We start from the raw sequence: 20,145 nt of genomic DNA on the forward strand, positions 1-20,145 counted from the left end.
ATTATTTATTATTGCATTACTGGATTTGGTAATCCTTACTGTATTACTTTCAAAAAAGGCAATATTTGCATACAATATTTTGGACATATACTGATAAATTTACATTATGATTTGTAAAACTACACGAAAAGCTGTTTTGTCATTAGAACGATCATTAAAACTTGAAAAAAATCATATAGGAAGGATGAGTTTAGGAGTCACAAATATTTTCTTGATTTTGAATTAAAATAAAAAAACAGGATGATGTTAAAATAATCAAAGAATAGCTTAAGTCACTGCTGACTTAAGGACTTAGACCAAGGACTTTATTTTCAGTTTAAATGGGATCAGGTTATCAATACATTAGAAAAAAAATATTTCATCTATCATAACTAAAACTATTTCTAAAAAGTCAGTAAGGGAATACACTCATATCATTGTGCAATATTGTTGAATACATCAGAAACCTATGGCACGTTAATTGCTCTTCTATCAACATAAAATAGTACCCAAGGATGCGGCATAAATTATGCAAATTTTAAACTAATTCTGATTTGATTGATTAGCAATGTTAAAACAAATGATGTATGAAAGTTAACTCGTATTATCCAATTATGCTTAAATTTTGAGGTATTAAATACATTGTAAGAGTTGCAGGAGATATATATGAAGCTAATAACAAAAGTCTTAAATAACTGCTTACGTGAATGTTATCTTAATTTACTTTTCCCTCAAAAAGCAGAATGAAGTCACTTTGGAAACAAGATATCAGAAAGCTTTTAATCAGCAAGCAGCTATTTAAAGAAGAAAGTTAATGCCCTCACATGAGTGATTGGGGTAAGATATAGGGGGAACTTCATTTTAAAATAACAGCTTTCATCCCATTTCATTTTTTAGAAGTCTTGACGTTCTTTCACAGAGTAGAAGATCAAATTTTTTTAGTCAATACTATTACAGAAGTATTTTCACATATAAATAGTATTCAGAGTGGAGTTAGCTTAGTACTCACCAAGCGGAGGTAATTCTGAAGTGTCTGAAGATGGATCATAGATGCATAAGTCACACTGTTTAGGCAGCCTTCTTGAGGTCCTTTAAAAAGAGATACACAAATAACTTTTCTAAAGCTCTCATATTTATAAGCATGTATGATGGATATATATGCTTTTCAGGAAGTATTCTACAGTGATCTCCTAAAATTACAGGCTGTGCAAATTGAAATGGTGAAGAAATGAAAGATATTTATCTAACAACATAGATTCATGAGTATCCATGACATAAGTAAAATGGATACTACTACACAACTGAAAAAGCTAGTAGGGCTTTCATGTGCCAGCATATTTTCATAGACCCTTTCAAGTAGTTAAACAATTCATTGAATATGATATTCCTGAGGATAAAGCAACACTGAAAAACAAAACCAGAAGCAATGATACACAAATTAGGTATTTCACACGGAGCATCTTAACACTGAAAACTGAAAATTATGAATTGAAAATTACCAAACAAAAACACTGTGATATGCTCAGCTCTGTTGATCTTCAAGAAGTCCCATGGTGGCTGGGAAAAAACCTGGCCTGTTGACCATGAAATGTTTCCTGTTAAAAAGAAAAAAAATAGGAGAGAGGTGTTCCGTGTATCTATATAAAGTGCCCTATGCCAAGCATATTCACTTGCTTACAAAGACTGTGTGCGTACACTGACAAATTGGACAAACTAGTCCGATGTACTAAATCATTCTACTATGACAGATGACTGATGACACCAGTGTTTTCTGCCAATTCGGACACAAGTTTAACAGCTAGCCTGTCTTTACATGTAAAATAAAAGTAAAATAAGACAACTTGCTCAGTCTAATATGAGTAGGTACGTTTTTTTGGGGTTTTTTTTTTTTGAGGTGGTGGGCAGGTGGAGTGGGGAAGGGAATTTAAGATGAAGCACACGAATTTTAAGTATCCTATGCAAATATTACTACTACTACCACATCTCGGGCAATCTCTCTTTTCTGTTTTACCTTGTTACGTGAAGTTACATAAAACAGGATTAGTTCTGTTCTAACTGTGCTGATGATTTACAGTCTGGATTTACTGTAAAGATGTAGTGTGGGCTTTGCTTTGAATTGTTTTGCTGCACCTGTAATACAGATCTCTCCTCTGCAATACTAAATTGAGTAAAGAGCTAATTAACATAGGGCCTCCTGGTCCCTGAGATGATATTGAAGTGCTTAATGAACCATACCATACACATCGCTAAAAGTAAAGAATGCTGTCATGCCAGCACTGTTCAAAGTTTCATAGCTAGTATTGGTCTTTTTTAGTCTAAGATTTAAAAGATCCAGAAATGTAAAGATACATTTATCTTACAAAATTTCATAAATTCAAGAAAACCCCCAGTTTTTGCTTTTCTTACACCAATATTGATACCTAGTTTGACAGATAATATACTGCTTGCACTGAGGCCAATGTTGAATTCTGCAGCACTATTAAATGACAGGTCTTCTAGGCTCCTCCATCCAACAGAAGCAACTGCTTGGAAATGGTTTGTCACCGCCTGAGTCACTGCTTTTGAAAAATCATCCCATGATGTCTGTTTGCGGATATTTAAAGTACATATTGTGTGTTCTGCATCAAATTCCTCTGTACCACAATGGGCTGGTTCAATGCCACTGACGGAAATCCTTACAGGTACACTAAGAGCATCTGTTGAAAAACAGAAAACCAAGAATGAGAGATATTGTAAAACCCAATTAAAATGATCCTATTATTAAAGACCAAAAATACCTAATATTGCAATGGAAAGCTGCAAAATAACCCTTGCTACAGAAAAGTAGCAGAGATCACCACCACAAAATCAGAGTAGCAATGAAAAAACAAATATCAAGGTATCTAACTTCTTTTAGGTCACAAAAAAAAGGTATTCCTATGTTTAAATAACATGAAACAAGAGAAAACATACTTAATCTTTCATTTCCTCTTTACAGACTAATTTCTTATAAATTAAGACAGATGGTGGGTAGTGTCTTAACATTTCAGTTTGTTGTGGTTGTGAACATTTTTATTATCAATACAGAAAGGAATCTTCTGGCACTAGTGCACAAGTCAAAAACACAGCTGAGCCAAATGTTCTTTAAATAAAAAGCTAAGAACTAAGTCAGAAAATTAACTTGGAAGTGTATATTTAATTTGCTATGGAATAACTTGACAAAACATTGAGAAAAGAAAGGAGGAAATTTACATGCACATTCTAGAAATAAAATTAACTTAATTAAGTTTTAAATCTTGCTCCTTGAAAAATGGAATACAAGTCAAGAGAAGCAGCCATCTATATGGAGATGACTAAATGAGAAAACGAAACTATTTCTAACTTTAATGCTAAAACAATACCTTTCAGAAATTATCTCTGAAATGAAAAATAAGTACACGACAAAAAAGGATATCAGCTTATTATGAAATCTTGCAACATGATCTTAGTTTTGCTTTTGAGTTCAGAAGTCAAATCTTCAGCTGATACAAACCAATGAAGCTTTTCTGATGTCAGAAAAAATCTGATTTAAACCCACCAGCCTACCATAGGAAAAAGATTACTCAAAGGCATCCTTCAGATGTGGGATTGTGAGAAATGTATGCCCTTCTGATGGCTGGACCTCAGGGAAATAAGCAAGAGGGCTGCTCTGTGTAAGAAGCACAGAGGGTTCTCTACACAGAAACAGGCCCCAGGACAGAGGTACAGTTCATGCCCAAATTTCAGAGTGTGACCTCTGTGGCATAGCTGGCAATCCTGGCCCCTAGTCTTTCAGCTCTATTAAAATACATCCTTCTGTCCCATGTGGATGTAATTCCTTGCAATGGAAACCTCAATGGGCTGTGAAGAAGCTTACCCAAAATGCTGTCTTGGCTTGTTGGGGCATATACCCAGATGACAGTGGTGTTCCCAAGCTTCCACAGATCAGATATTACGGGGGCAAAAAAGCCAATTATGATTGCACTGATGTTAACTACAGGCTTAACAAATGAAAGAGAAGAGAAATGAAGTCTAGAGGTTCTGACCTGATAAAACCAGTTGGTTTCATAAGCGTGAGCAGAGTAACAGGGTACTAGGACTGATGAAAATAATATGAGCACTGATTTAACAAGCTACAGATTTGGCCATCAGAAATGGGCTTCAGTCTGATAGAGGATTTTCTGATAGAAAGTGAGTGGTGTTCACCTCTGCACCTACAGTAAATAGTTAAGAACCTAGATATTATAATAGCTGAAGAGGAATATCAGAAGCAGCACACAGAAATCTTCCCTAATTTGCTGATAATCAGTCAAGTCAGTGAACTTAATTAACCCACAGCCCTATATCCCACAATGCAAATACAAAAATGTGAATAAATACAAAGCATACAAATCTACAAAGACAATATTTCTGACCCTCAGGGAAACAGAAAACACAGAACTTGTGAGTGGATGGAGCAAGTGATAACTCAAGAAATACACGGGTCAGACTGTGCTACTGAACTTTGAGAAAACTTTGGAGAGGGAAGAAGACGCCGGGTTCCAACAGAACAACAATCTTCTGACCAAAGTTATTGATGTTGGAAAAATGGAGTTGTTTGATGTTGTCTCTAAGACATCTTTGAAGAATAAAACAATCCGTTCAACAATAAACAAGTGAAATATACAACTATGTTCCAAAAAGAGCTTCAGATATGACTATGTGATTGTCTTAGTCTGAGGAAATTTGACAGGGATCAACTACTAAATGATTTTTCTGCAAGAAAAGATATGAAGAGGATATCAGCTTCAGAAAAAGTAATTACTAATATTCAATTCAGAAATTTTAAGAGAATATGGATGTTTGCACACGTACAATATACGTATCTGTTCAAACGGTTTAAAACCAAAGACATGTCACTTAACCTCTGATAAAATTTTATTATATGCTTTTGCAAAATTTGGAGAATAGAAATTTGCTAGGTGAAGAAAACCTGATTTTATGGTACCAAAAAACTGACAACTACCCTTTTAATATTTCTCATTTTTGTCCCACAAGCTCTTTACTGAAAACATTTTTATATAGCGCTGATAGCATTTACTTACTTAAGTTTTCTAGGAGATGTTTGCAGTCATCAGTAGCAACATCATGCAATGTTCGATTACACTTATCTTTTCTCTCAGCCTCTAGTCCCCCATGGCTACAAAGGATTTCTAGACAGTTCTGCAAAGGTAAGAACTGTATTATTTACTTGTTCATTTGCTGCATTCTACCAATATGGAGTTAGACTCCTAATAAAAATTCTTATATATGCATTTCCAAAGGTAGTCAGCTACACAGTTTCAATATACGAGAGTTCAAGTGGTGTTCCTCACAGAGTTCAAAAACAGGATTAAAATATTTTATAGCAGACTTGAAAGATTCAAATCAAGACTTTGAATAAGCAGAATGTATATAGCCAGGCTTCTACAGTACATAAAATACTGATCAGTTGAAATGAGACATTCTTAACATCTGGCTACTGGTGTAGTTATTCACACAGGAAATAGAAGCCCAACTATGCATCCCATTTTGAACATCTTGGCCTCAATGTTCAACACTAAAAAAAGCAATTCTAAAGCTTAATAGAGATTAATGAATGAATTTATTCAGGTGGCAATCCATAAAGCCAGTTTTTACTTTGCAATTCATCAAGTAGCCTGACATCTAAGTGGGACACATCAAAAGAAAATCATTTTAAAATCACCTTGCAAGCCTCTTCTTTGGCAGGCAAACCTGAATTTCTGCAAGCGCAGTAAAAATATTGTAAAATAAAACCACATTTCTATTAAAGTCAGAACACAAACATCTTGGGGATGCCAACATGATGCCTTCTTAAAATTCAAAGACTTAAAGTCATGCTCAACAAAAGCAAAATTTCATTACAATTCATTAGAAACAACCTACTAGCACATAAATTTGGATTGGTACCACCATATTGTAGCGCGAAAAAAAAATTAATTATATAAATCCTCCCAAGCTGGAGGAGGAAGGGGCAGGGGGAAGCCCTCACAAAAGTACATTGAAATGTTGATTGATCAGCAATCAGAAAAGTGATTAAATCCCTAATTCTAATGATCCCCCATTCAGCAACAATACAGGTGGCCTTCATGAAAGCTTTGTCTTTTGCCTTTCAAGGACAGATATCCATACTAAAAAAAGACAGCATGAGGAATGATACTCGTTAATGCTGTGTTGATAACCTCTGGGGTTATCCATAGCAGAGAAACCAAACCTTGAAAATTCAGAGAAGCAACTATTAGATTCAAAACAGTGGTTTGTTGCAGCTTTGGCTGCTGTTACCTACTTTATAGCTGTTCTAACAGGAAGACTTTTATCAATATACCTAATATTCTGACACCTTTCATAAACATAACAGTCATTCAAGCTATACTTCCCTGGGAGATGAAATTTTACCAGACTTGGTTCCAGCACTTGTAAAAACTTCTAAAAACACAATTACCTCAGTAACTTTGTCAGAAGAAAATTAACCAGGGGAAAAAAACCTGTATTTTCTTGCCAGGTTAGTAAGTTAACTCTCAAATGGGTGCAACGAATGGCAAAGACAGCAGAAGGCAGATGACTAACCATGAGGCTTAAAGTGGCAAGTAAAGAGGGAAGAAATAAGTGGAGAGAACAAAGAAATGAGGTTTATTTCCTGAGTAAAAGGAGAAGTTTTCTTGGCTGTGTTGCCTGTGAAATAGCAGCTAAGAAGCCCTAGCAAAATTAGTCTGTAAGGAATGGCACCTACCAATTTTGAAGTGTGAGTGCCAGCACTGCTTATATGCAACTATCCTGTAGTGTCATGAGTGACATGCAGCGCAGATAAGATTAGAGAATGAAGTTGAAGTGTTAACAGTACTCAAAGACAGCTATTAAGCTTTCTTCAGGTTCTTAATGTCCTCAACATCTCTGAGTCAAATGCATTTAATCAAAAACGGTTATAAAAAGTATCTGCAAAACCAGGGATCTGATTGCCATCTGTATGTTGCCTCCAACACCTAAGAGAACACTTTCCAGCCTCAATGGAGATCTTATTAAACAGTTGACTTGTAATGTGCTCAGAAAGTCAAAACCATGAGTTATTCATGAAAGGCATACGCGAAGACTTCCAGTGTCAGAGCCTTCAGAGAGAACACTTGCCAAAGCCTCTTTTAGACAGTAAATAAAACCTAGCTTCCAAGATCCTGAGATTATTGCAGAAAGAAGCAACGTACTGCACACTATTTAGGTATTTGCAGACTATAACAAATACCTTAACTCCATCTAAATTCAAATGAGTGGAAAGTGAAATAAGAGTCTACCTGCCTAACAGACACAGGTATTGAAACACTGACTCTGTAATGCCAAATGCTGAGCAAGCAGTGACTTGTTCCTAAAAAACCCCATAATTTGATAAACTGAGTCTTAAATTTGTGCCTATTTTTAAATTATCATAGTAAATTTATCAGGAAAAAGAGCAAACATAATGATAAACATTGAATTAGGCACGTAATCACAAGCTGATTTTTGAATTTGGAATACATTTTCCTAAAAGTCACTCTCTTCTGTGTTTAGTATCCTCTATTTTCTCCCTGGGTAAAAGTTTCACAATAAGATCTGACTGACAGCTGTTATAAAAAAAGAAAAAAAATTCTTTAAACACTTGGTGTTAGAAGTGTAAAGCTTCTGATGTCAAATCCATCAAGTCATCTCAAATTCCCAGAAATCTTCCTGGTTTTCATCAGTAAGACCTGTCAGGTCATTTTCCATGTCATCAGTTATCCCAGCCATCCCAAAACTTTTTCACTACCTGCTAAAAAGGCTGTTTCCCCCCGGCCAAAAAAAAAAAAATTAACAATGTATTACTGCACAAATCTGATTCTCAAATTTATTTTCCTCTCCTCCCTCCCACAGGAAAAAACTGTTCATAGTTAAATCATCCCTAACTGTAACTGGAAACTATGTCCAGCTAGTATCTGTAAGTACAAGACACAGAATAAACTGGCATTTAGGGTAGGATTCACCTCATCTTGACTTTGAAAATCTGGATCTCAAATAACCATGTTTTCTCTTTTTATTGTTGTCCCAAAAGAAATAGGCATTTAAATATGACAGTTCACCCCATTTGACACCTAGCTTCTGGGTTAAACTGTCCACTGGAAGTACCTCTTTGTCTCTGTTAAATCAAGCGTGACATTACACTAGATAACAAACTTAGATTTGACATCTAAGTTTCAGTTCTTTGGAGACAAAAAAGGATTTATCTTGCCTAAATTCTATCAGGTTACTGTAACTTGTTCACATAGACTCACCTTAAAGCCTTTTGAAGCTGCTATGTGGGCAGCAGTCCAACCCTCTTTGTCAGCATGGTTGATGAGATCTGCAGAAATAACAGGCTTTACTCTATTGCTACAGTTGTCTTCTCTCTTCTCCAAATCAAAGTAGTCTAAATTAGGCTCTGCATCAGTCAAATAGTTCCCATTGTTTGGCTCTTCGTAGTACATAAGGAGCTTGAGACTGTCAACATTACCAGAATCCACTGCTGCATGAATTGGTGACCAGCCATCCTAAGAAAAACAAAAGCAAAAAACATATTCCCACCAAACACGTAGAAAAATGTTTGCAGAACTTATACCAGCAATGAATCTGAATGGAAGTCTCTGTTTTGAAGTCAGAAAGATAAGCAATAGTGGCATAATAATCCTTTGGGAAAACAGAGTTGCTTGTATGTGTTTGGGGTGGAAGAAAGTGAAGGAAGGAAATGTGGTAGAAAGAAAACAGCTTTCTCCAAGGACAGAGACTTCTGTCCAACAGACAGAGACTTTGAAATTTTTAGAAGAGTCTAAGTGACATAGGACTTCACAAGCTGTTAATAAACTGTTTCCTTATCAAGTATCAAACTAACTCGATTCTAATGATCAGTAATTTGTTTTGTGATGCATTAATCAATTTATCAGTCAGATATTTTCATGGTTTTGACATTATAACTTTCTCTCACTTCAAGTCAAATAGATTTACTTCCCAAATCCAAAATAAATGAATCAAAAAAATCCAGTGCAGTAGAGAAGCAGAATGCACTGCAAGGCTAATACTCTTTGTGCTGTGTTTCTGGACAGCCTATATCCCACATTTACATCAAAGTCTTAAGAAAAACTTCAGGAAACTACCTGAAAAGGGTGACACCTTGATGTTAATTCTGAGACAGTCCTCCCTTTCTCCTGTAGATACAAATGTTTTTGCCATATTCTCCCATTTGTGATATATGAGACTTTACAATACTGGCTGACGAATTTGAGGCTGTTGTCCCCTCAAGAACAACAATAACGCATCCTAACATAAAAGGTGGAAGCAAAATCCCTATCTCCACTTCTCCACCTTGAAAGTATGTCAAAAGAGAAAAGTTCTGTTTTGCAAATCCAGTGCTTGAAGAAAAGTCTGCAGCAAACTGCAAGTGGAATCTGAAATACTTGAAACGGTATGGAAATCACATAATTTAGGAGATTTTACACAATAGAAAGTCAAAAAACCCCAGAAAGTATACTGAAAAGAACAAAATATTAATTTCAAATTACATGGTTTATTCCAGCTTTAAAGAGAACTTTAGATAAATATTTTAATGTAAACATTTCCTAGCAGATAACTGTTATTCAGTACTACACTAGGTACTTTAACATAAGAAACTCTATTAACTTACACTGGTTTTTACAGTTCGATCTGCTCCACCTTCCAACAAGAGCTTAATACAATCGTTATTTCCATTTTTACAGGCCAGGTACAAAGGTGTCTGTCCTCTTTCAGCAGCATGGTTAATATCAGCCTGATACATAATTAATAATTCTGCACACCTACAGCAAAGAATAAGGTAGTAAGATAATTTTATGTTTGACATCCAAAGCCTCTTTATAACTTACAACTTTTTTTCTTATAAAGTACTGATTTTATACATACAGATTCACCTGTGATTGCATCTATCACATATACACAAGTATAAGGTATAATTTTATACATAGGTATAAAGACAGAAAATCAGGTGACTTTAAACTGTAAATCTTAAACTGCTGTAGCTGCATTTAAAAACTATGAATGTAAACCATTTAATTTCATGAGTAATAAAAACTTGATGACAGTTGCTTAAGAAAAACCCCAAAAAAGTAGCATTTATTTTCTGATTATTGATATTTTTAAAAATTTTAAAAATAAAAAGAGAAAAAAAAGAAGGACTAGGACTAACTGTAGATACCAAAAAAAGGGACACTTGCCCAAGGGAGTGTACTTCCTCATAACGCTGTAGCAGTAAGTCCAGCTTTCTTCCTGGTTCTTGTGCCAGGGTTGGCTCCCTTTCCTTTAGCAAACCCAGCTTTTCAACAACTCTCAAGACTTTAGAAAAATCTTAATGCCAGTCTATTCCCTCTGCATTTCAAGCAAGGATTGTAAACAAAGGTAACTCTCTATCACAAGTATTTAAACAAAAATCTCTTTTTCTTAAGTTTTAATTTAGTTAGAAAAATCAATCGTGCAAGATAAAATGCACAATTTTAGAAGAGTAAACCACATAACATTAAGATGAATCACTTCGCTGCGCTTTCTGAAAATGGTCAAATGAACAGGAAAAAATACAAATAAAAGTAACGCTCTGCCTTATCAAATTTTGAACATGTATCCTAATCATAAAGTCACAAAAGTCATCTTAAGATGGGCTCATGATGAGACACCTCCATAAATCAACTCAAGTTGAGTTTTAAATTTGCTGCATTAAAAATACCACTTTTGTTATTTTGCATTGTATTCAATGATCCTGGAAATGCTACATCGACTTTCCACCTCAAGATCAGCCTGGCCCAGATCACACGGAAAATTATTTTGGAAGTTCCTCCTAAAAGCATTTTCTGAATTGATGATATTACCGAACAGCTTCAAAAAAAGGCCTTTTTTATTTTTTTTTCTTTTTCTTCTGACCATATAACAGTGTTGTCTCAGTTCAGGTACAAAGTTAATGAACATGTTGCAGGGGACTGGCTAGCAAATCTATCATAGACAAGTACTGTGTAATTGACAGCAGTTCAGTGCTGTCGTTAACCCCAGATTTTTAGTGTCATAGCACAAGTAACATGGACTACGCAACACAATACTTGAAAGGGGACAGACTATATTTCGCCCCAAATTCTGCCTATTACAGAATTTTTCTGAGCCAGAACTTTGAAGCAACCAACAAATTAAACAGCCTGAAGCAATTACAGTCTCTCTGATATTTTTGGCTGGCCCTGTTATTATTCCATGCTCACTTATACAATTCCATTCATGTTTTGTCTCTAAAAAAAGTGAACGCAAGAAAATTGTATAGAGATATCATAGTACTTAAGTAACTTTAAGGGAAAAAGAACATAAAGTCTGCAATATCATAACACAGCAGATAAGTATAGAGCAGTGTTGTGAGGGTAAGTCAGAGAAATAAATAGCTTCATATCTAAACAAAGTCTAAGATATTTATTTTAGTGAGACAATATGAAGAGTGTATTTTTGGTTTCTCTTATCAAGTCACATGTAACTTCTACAGATTTTATGTAAAATGCTGAAACGTTTAACTAGATATGTATTTCTGTGCTCAAAACACCTAATGGGAATCTGGTACCTCTGGATTAAGACTTCCAGTACAGGATGTCCATTAGTTGATAAGCTTGAAGTTGTCTAAGAAGTGGCAAGTATCTTCAATGAGCCTTATATACTCACAGAAGACCATGAGAAGGACAGGGAACCCACTCTTCCTCATTGCTGGTCAGGGCCTATCACAATATAATAACGCTCCAAGACTCTGACCCCTACATGTTACTATATCAGAGTAACATCCTTAAAAATAGTAAAATGCAACATTGAAAGAATCAGAAACTGAAAGATAAGCAAAACCAAAGGTAAAGTCTGTAATAAAGATTCCTAGTCGTGTTCTTTAAGACTCTTTGCATTTGTAAAACAATTTTATCTAGATAAGAATGCTCCAAAGAGGTTATCTAATGTTTGCTTCCAACTTTCAGTTCTAATTCCTATGATTCTATGATATACAGTAAAGCAGCAGAGCAGAAATGCAACATCAGACTTCAGCTCCTCTGATGAAGGGAGATAAAAACCAATGATGTGGATGAACTGTTGTGTACTGGATCTCAGTATGAAAAGATGACAAAATTTTCCAATCATGCTGTCATAAAACACCAATCTTTATAAAATTAGGAGCTTAAAAAAAATAGAAGGAAATTACTGCAACTACATTTTTGAAGAAAGTTCTTAGAAATATTGACTCATACATAATTTTTGTTTTTTCAGAGATACTGAAACAAAACAACTTAAACCTTAAAAAAACCTGTTTTGTTGTTTAAAGCATTTGATGCTGTATCACTTAGGAGAATACTCAGATAAATGTTCTTTTGTCTCTGAATATAATATTCATAGTTCTCTATGCTTCAAAAAATCAGTGCAAAAAATAACTTCTTTCCTCCCTCTGTTAATCCCGTATTACAGTTGATAACTCAAAGAAAGTTAAGAAATCCGAAGGTATGACACCCATGTAGACCAATGTCATATTGTGGTTACTAAGAATACACATTCTTGTAGCCTTAAGAACTACAACTGGAAATAAACCAAACAGAATATATTAAAAACTCAATCGCATATGAATATGAATTTCCGTAGATGCTTTCAAGAAATTAGAATTAAATGCATTTATACCAAAGAATGCTGCAGTAATGTAATAAAAAAAGTATATATAGTAATGTAAAGAGTACATAGTTGAGTAATAGTTAACAGACAGTATCTTAGGACTTCACTTACTTGACATGTCCCTGAGCAACTGCTGAACACAAGGGTGTAAAGCCATTTTTATCAGCAGCATCAACTTGTGCTTCTGCAGTCAGCAGCAATCTCACACAATCTATAAATTGAACAAAAACAAAAGCAACAAAAACAAGTGGTTAAAACTCTGAGAAGTTAAAGCCTGCTCAAGGGACAACAGCAGGCAGCCTTTTTGGCTCTACATCACACACCTTAGCAAACCGAAGTAGAAGCTCAGGAAGCAGTTTGCAGGAGACAGGTAACAATTGACTCCCTGGGGGCACCACCACTCTTCTGCAAGAAAGGCCTTGGTTCTGCTGGGATCCAAACACGTGCCCATTGCTGGCTACTCCCACAGTGTTAGCTAATTTGCCTCCAAAGTGGGTAATCTGAATTATCCATTAGTCCCTAAAGGCAGCACAGTCCCACTGGCACTCACGTGGCACATCCCAAATATGACAGCCACAGGGGGAATTCACACAAGGTCCACATAACTCAAGCAACACACTGGCCAGCCTTGTTTTAGGACATGGACTTGGGATTGCAATGACAAATAAATTAAGCTGACAAACCTCCCCAAACCATTCCCATTCATAGATATTCAAAATGACAGGTTAAAAATAGTACCAGCCTGATTCCACCATCCTACAGCTAAATTAAGATAATTAATCACATAGTAATTAGACTGCTTTTCAACTGCAAATTGGAGTATCATTTGATGCAATTAAGTTTGAAGAAAATACTTAATCTGCTCTATATTCTTGAAATCAGTTCTAGACCAAAATAAACCAAGTCTTTCTGTAGTTGAAACTACTACTTTGAAAATAAGCTCAGACAGAACACCAGTTACAAACTCCTGACCTGATTTCTGAGCAAGCTTAACGCGCTCTGTCTCAGCACTTGGTAAGATCCTGGAGCCAAGCTTTGCTAGCGAAGCTTATCTCTAGATAACAGAAATATATATATAGAATGATTTAGAAATCTGACTAATATAAGCCAATCCTGAACGTATTTACTCCTGTTACAATTCTTTAAAATATTAATACAGATGTTGTGGTGTTGATTGCATAAATAATTTAACATTAAGAAGTAAGATTTTAAAACATTGTAAATTATTGTATTGTAAATTAAGATTCTTAAAATTTTAAATAAGTCCTCTAATCTGAAATGAGTTGTTTTTTTAGAAAAGTTGGTTGTCAGGATCAGCTACCAGGAATTTATCTGTAATAAAGTTTTTAAGTCATAAAGAAGCTCTCAGTTAAATAACCCTACCTAGTATTTCCATTTGTAAGATAATAATCACTTTGTAACAGAAAAAATACTCTGCTAACAATGACATATACTGTTTTCCTCTCTCCATTGTCAATCCCAGTCTTATATTAAACAATTAACTCGAAAAGACAGATTCCTGCTTTACATCCTAAAATACTTCTCAAGTTTATGAAGGCTGTAGAAAAAAATTTAGCAGTTTCAAATATTTGGCTCTTTGGTTTCTTCTTAAAGCATGTATTAGCCATGCAAAAGCCACAAAGAACACACAGAACAAAATTCCCTTTCTAGAGAGGTATGATTAACTCACAATTACTGATTGGCAGATCATCCAGACAATAGCCTATCTATGTGAAAACACTTTCTGGTGAAGATCACTGAAAGCTTTTTATTCTCAGGGATAGGTCCAAGCATGAAGAAATACAGCTACTTTCATAAGGCATACCATGTGAGCTACTAAGCTCTACATGATCTGTTGCGGTGGCATATCAAGTAAAAGAGCAATAATCTCTAAGGAGCTTGGGTCCTCTGGATGGACTTTTGGTTGGGATTTGTGGAAGGTACTTTGGGTCAAGGCTCATTAACTCCAGTTCACTGCTGTCTGCCGCAAAAGTAATCAGCAGTGGAGAGGAGTGGGTGCAAGGGCAGGCATAAGACAGACATTGATGTGTCACTCAGGTAAGGCTTTGGTCAAAGCAAATGCAAAACATGGAAGCGTATTAGCGCAAACACCTGGAGACTTTACTGCTCTCCACCACAGCTGGGTAGTTAGTTCTTCCAGAGTACTGGGAAACACCATGCAGATACATCCAGTGGCTCAGCAGAGATGACTCCTTGTAGCTGTATGTCTCTGCACCTCACTCCTTTCTACTTCTCACATCATTCCAGATTTTCCTATTAATCAGGGTGCCACAGCCTCCAAATACTCAGGATAGAAGAGAATCAATTATACCATAAACACATATGATTAGCGCATATCCAAGTCCAAAGGATATTATTATTCCATTCACATGTCTCAGTTTCAGGAACTTTTATTATTTCAATCTGTCTTTCTCAACCACCTCATGTGTGGCAGAGAATGGTCAAGATTGGCAACATGATACAGATATGGAGATATATTAGCTAAATGAACTACTGAACACATTACCAAGTGCGTAATAAACTGAAGCGGGTCCTGCTTTGTGAATGGATCGATGACCTGATAAAACAATCTGTTCAGCTATCCCAATCAAGTGCTTACATGACAAAATCAACAATTTCCTCATGCCCATTCAAGCACAAAGAAATTATTTAGTGTATATTTTTAGGGTGAACTTCTCTCTCTCAGACCTACAGAATTGGGGACAGTGTGTGCACGAAACAAAGCAGCTGTTATGAGCTTCATGTACTGGAAAATACGTCAGCTGCAGCTCTCAAAAGGCAACTGTTTATGAACAGGAAGGCTACACATTTTGCAAAGAATATTTGAGTGCTCTCTTTTCTTGTGTAACTCAATTTTCTCTACAGACTGGGCTGACAGCACGTAACAGCTGCCTCCATCATGCTGTTTACAATTTGCTTTACCATCCTCTAGTTATCTACGCATCTCAAACACTCTATTTCTTTACTGAAAAAGTGTGGAGATAGTTCACTTTCCACTCGTCTCAAACTCTCTGCAACACAGTGTTTATTTCTGAAGGAAGGTACTCACTATGCTGGTTCTTAACAAGTCTAGAGTGACCTTCTTCTTCTGGCCAACTATTTCTCACAAGAAATCAGATTATCTGATTAGCTGACTTGGGAGAAACAAGGGGTCCTGGAAACCTCCAAATGTGTTTAGTCACTAGCTTCAGTTTGAAAGTATTCTCAATAAAATAAATCATGGTGCAATCGCCCACCACGTTAAGCTTATGTGTTAAGTCTTACAGTTGGACTTGAGGATCTTAAGGGTCTTTTCCAACTTTAATCATTTTATGAGTCTAAGGAGAAGAAAAACAGCCAAAAGACAGTAACTTATCACTACAATCCTACTCAATGCAATGGAAAATTTTGTAAAATAAATTATTTTATCCTTCTTAAAATTACATTAGTGTAATTTCTTTCTACCTGGTTAGTTAAAAAAAGCTATTAAAAAGGACTTTTTTAAAACAGAGATTTATCTTTATACTTCCTATCTTTAGAATATATATTTTTTCAAGAAATTGTTTTTAAAAGTCTCCACTTTGAAGAGTGAAGTGCATCTATCCATGCACTTGGGAATCAACTGCAAGGATTGAAAAAAGAAAGGATTATATGTTAAAATTAAGCACAGAAACCTTTCTCCAAAAATATTATAAATCTACTCCTCTCAATTTTCATCTAATGTATTAAGGAGACATAAATACTGCTGCTCTGTGATTCTCTCATTGACTCTTGTCAACTATAAATAGAAGAGCAACACTAAAACCATTGTAATACATTTTTTATCTTAAAAAGTAAAAGATACTAACGATTACAGAATGCAAACACGTGTTTGTGTTTATTACTGTGTTTTCACACTTCTGTCAAGTGCCTCTCTTATTTGAAATTTTGACAATAAACAAGAAACCAAATTGCCAATTGCTGTCAGTAAGAGGTGCTTCATAACTGTCACTGAAAATCAAGGCATTTGCTTTCAAACATTTTAGGAATACAAGATGACTAATGTACACTATCTGCCTAGCTATGGATTTAGGATCCTAACTTTACTTTGACTTTAAAAATACTTGTGTAAAATAATAAAATAGTCTCTGTAAATACTATTTTGAACACTGGATTAGGGTTTTCCAATTGTGTCACTAACAAATACACTGTTAAATAAACCCACAAAGTACTCTTGAAAGAGGTGGCTTTAAAGGCACCATGTTCCACCTTCTACTGTGAAATAAAATCTTGACTTCACTAAAATTTAATGTAATCTTTGTCATTGGTTTTGCTGGATTTCATCTTTAGTGTCCAAAACAGCATAATGATATTATTTGCAATATAAGAATAATCTGGGAGATTTTTATGTAAGTAGAAAAAAATGCAGTAACATGTACCGACAAAAGCTGCCGTTCAAGAGTCTTATGTTAACAGTCTTAAAATTATTGCTTGGAGTTTGTATCCATGCAGTCTGCATCTGTTACTAATGTATTTGCCTCATTTCATAAATATACTCATAAAATATGAAAACTGTCTGTTGGAAGATTTAGAGATACTACCTCCTTGAGACTGAGGTTTGGGGTAGTGGTGAAAAGAAAAATGTTCACTATCTCAGGTAGAGCCTACAGAACAAACTAAGGCTATTTCATCTAGTTCAAAACCAGAGACAGTTCATTTTATTTTCCAAGTAACACAGCACTCTGAAACCACCGTCCATCATTTGCACCACTGCTGGAGATCAAAAACACTGGTGATGACCTATTCTTTCCTGCTTACTTCCTGCAGTGGAAAGTTCTTTCTTTCAAGTTGCCTTTGCTACAAAAGGGTTTAGTTTGTCACAGAACGTGAGGTGATGATATCTAGTGGCTTTTTATAGGAAGAGAGGGGAGAATTAGAATGGATGTTCCTGCAAAATTACCACAAGCAAGAATGCTTTCTGTGATCCAGAATTCTGCCTCCAGACGCACCACTGATATATATATGCTATACTATGACTTTTGTCATATAATCTATATATCTCAGTATCAACTTTGTATTTAAAAAAAAATGCATTTGATCTAATTTAATATTAAAAACTTATGAAATAAGCTTTCACTATTTCACATGAATGCCATAACAAAACTTGGTATCACTTACCTGTATGTCCGTTTGTAGCAGCAGAATACAAGGCAGAATAGCCATCTTCACAAGAGTAATTAATGTCCAGTCCTTCTTCATTAAGCAGCATTGATAATAAAGTGACATTTCCCTGGGCAGCAGCTTGGTGAAGAAGGGTGGGCCTGCCACCCAGGGGGACAGGACCACCACTTGTTAACAAAGGGGTTAAGGAGGAAGACCAGCCTGTGTGTTAAAGCAACAGAAGTTAGAGGGAAGACACATAAATAAAGCTCTGCATTTTCTGTGTTCTTTTAAAAATTAAGAATGATCTTCAAAATTGCACTATTTGTTAGTTTTACACAAATTTTAGATGGTGCTTTGAAGGCATTCTGAAAAATAAGACCTGCATACAGGGGTGACAGCTGCCAATGCAAATGAACAGGATTTTATTACAAAGGTTAACGTGAAACTTGGTATGAACTGTTGTAGCAGCTGGACTTCTCAAAAAAATTTACATTATTAAAATTCAGAAACTACCAAAAGTTTTCTACAAGTCTTAATTTAATTGCTGATATGCTGGGAAGGTTTTTTAAAGTGTCTAAAGAAAGATTTCCAAAACAAAATACTTTTCATATGAAATTTCACTCCTTTACACTCCTAGTGCAAGTTTCGTGTTCATATCTCACCTGCAGTTATACAGATAAATTGCACAGAGAGCCCTCAACAATTTTAAGTGCCTTTCAATAAGTTTGCAAAAAAAGGAGAAATCATTTACACAATTACAATAGAAGAAATAAATATATTTGTTATTGAACTGTACCTTAAGGTAATGTTCCTTTTATTCAGCAATACTTAAACAATATATTTTAAAATGTTCCAGTATGAATGAATAACAGGTTATATAAAATCTATGAATGAAAGCTTTCAAGTCACCCTGTTAAAAAATAATATTCAATTCAAAGCTTTGAAAACTTAGGAGTTATCTTGGTTAAATGTCTGTTTATTACTTATCAGCTTTAGTAGGGAGTTTGTTAAGAATATGAAGTTTGCTGCATAAGGCATAGAATATTTTGTGCATTCTTCCTTGATCAAGGACTGCAAGAGAAAACAGGAGAAAGAATTTTTTTTCTTTTTTTTTGCTATTACTTTTAGGAAATCCACATTATATTTCCCTCTTTCATAAACAACTTTGTATTCTGTGGCCACGTGTAAGCAACTATGTGAGGCTGAAAGCTGACAATACAAAGCAAGTTTACGCTGCTTTTACTGTGGTTCTGCAACACCCAAGACTTGAAGAGAAGCTTTCAGGGCATTACTGTCAGCTCTATCAAGCTGATGAAAGTGCTATCCAACCTCCAGCACATAGAACTCAGAAAAGTATGTGGCAGTAGCTCTACCATGCTGGGATGATCTGCTTCGCATTTTGGAAAACCAAAATTAATTATGTAAGTTCCCAGTAGAATTCTGTAGAAACCTTGCAAGATCTGGACAAATTTTAATTAAGGTCCAGACTTAAACAAGAACCCATCATCTGAGCAGGCCCAACGAAGAACAAAAAAAAAATAAATGCTTGGAGTATTTGTTTCTAAAGTAAGGTAAATTTGTCATTTCATATTAAGTTTATTGGTTCAGTATGTAAAGGAAATGTATCTGCAATATTTTCACAATGTAAGCTTATTATTCAACTTATTTATTTGATATCAACTATAAGAAGTCATCACTGCAGCTATGAAGTTACCTTATAAATCCAACTTTAAATCAATGATAAACTATAAAGTTAACTCTATCCATCTTCATATAACTTCAGTTCTGAAGCTACCTTCTAACTATTAATACTCTTACTAATATTTGTTTCTTCAATGTTTGCAAACAGAGGGTTTTGAGGGTTTTCTGAAGTTTGTAAAAAAAATAAGCAACTTACAAAGTAAACTGCATCCTCTCAGTGGTAAAAAAATAATATATTTATTTCCACTTTAAATACTTGAAAACAGTTACCTCTTACAAAAACTCCAAAGGTCTGAAGAATAACTTTTGTTCTTTCCTTCTATTATAAAAGTGTTTTTATTGCTGTTCTTTGAAACAAACTGTGCTGCAGCTGTTGATATATATATATTTATACATACATAAGTGTTGTTAAAATGGTACTGGTGTAGGTTTTACCGTATTGCCATGGTAGTTAACTGATAGTGGATGTTGCTTGGTGGCACTCTAGACGCTAACATTCTCTGTCCAAGTTATATTGGAACTATTTGGGGAGCCTGATACTAAGTTTTAAGCATGAAGTTCACTTTGCCAAGCAGTTTTATAATATGAATAGTATTTCTGGGTTCCCTTCCTTATTGAAAA

The 20,145-nt window shown here is 35.1% G+C and overlaps 1 protein-coding gene across 1 annotated transcript in view; it reads right to left on the reverse strand.

The window, feature by feature from the left end:
- Positions 1 to 988: 988 nt before the first annotated feature.
- CTTNBP2 (cortactin binding protein 2) overlaps positions 989 to 20,145 on the reverse strand; it is a gene marked incomplete at both ends in the record, with an annotated part of 30,107 nt that continues 10,950 nt past the window's right edge. Inside the window, 8 exons of the mRNA XM_010145840.1 lie at positions 989 to 1,068; positions 1,479 to 1,574; positions 2,400 to 2,675; positions 5,061 to 5,178; positions 8,289 to 8,543; positions 9,671 to 9,821; positions 12,793 to 12,892; positions 17,839 to 18,042. Coding sequence (XP_010144142.1) covers positions 989 to 1,068; positions 1,479 to 1,574; positions 2,400 to 2,675; positions 5,061 to 5,178; positions 8,289 to 8,543; positions 9,671 to 9,821; positions 12,793 to 12,892; positions 17,839 to 18,042 — 1,280 coding nt within the window. The remainder of the gene's footprint in view (positions 1,069 to 1,478; positions 1,575 to 2,399; positions 2,676 to 5,060; positions 5,179 to 8,288; positions 8,544 to 9,670; positions 9,822 to 12,792; positions 12,893 to 17,838; positions 18,043 to 20,145) is intronic.

Source organism: Buceros rhinoceros, unplaced genomic scaffold (genome assembly GCF_000710305.1).
Source record: "Buceros rhinoceros silvestris isolate BGI_N320 unplaced genomic scaffold, ASM71030v1 scaffold19551, whole genome shotgun sequence".
Lineage (NCBI taxonomy): Eukaryota > Metazoa > Chordata > Aves > Bucerotiformes > Bucerotidae > Buceros > Buceros rhinoceros.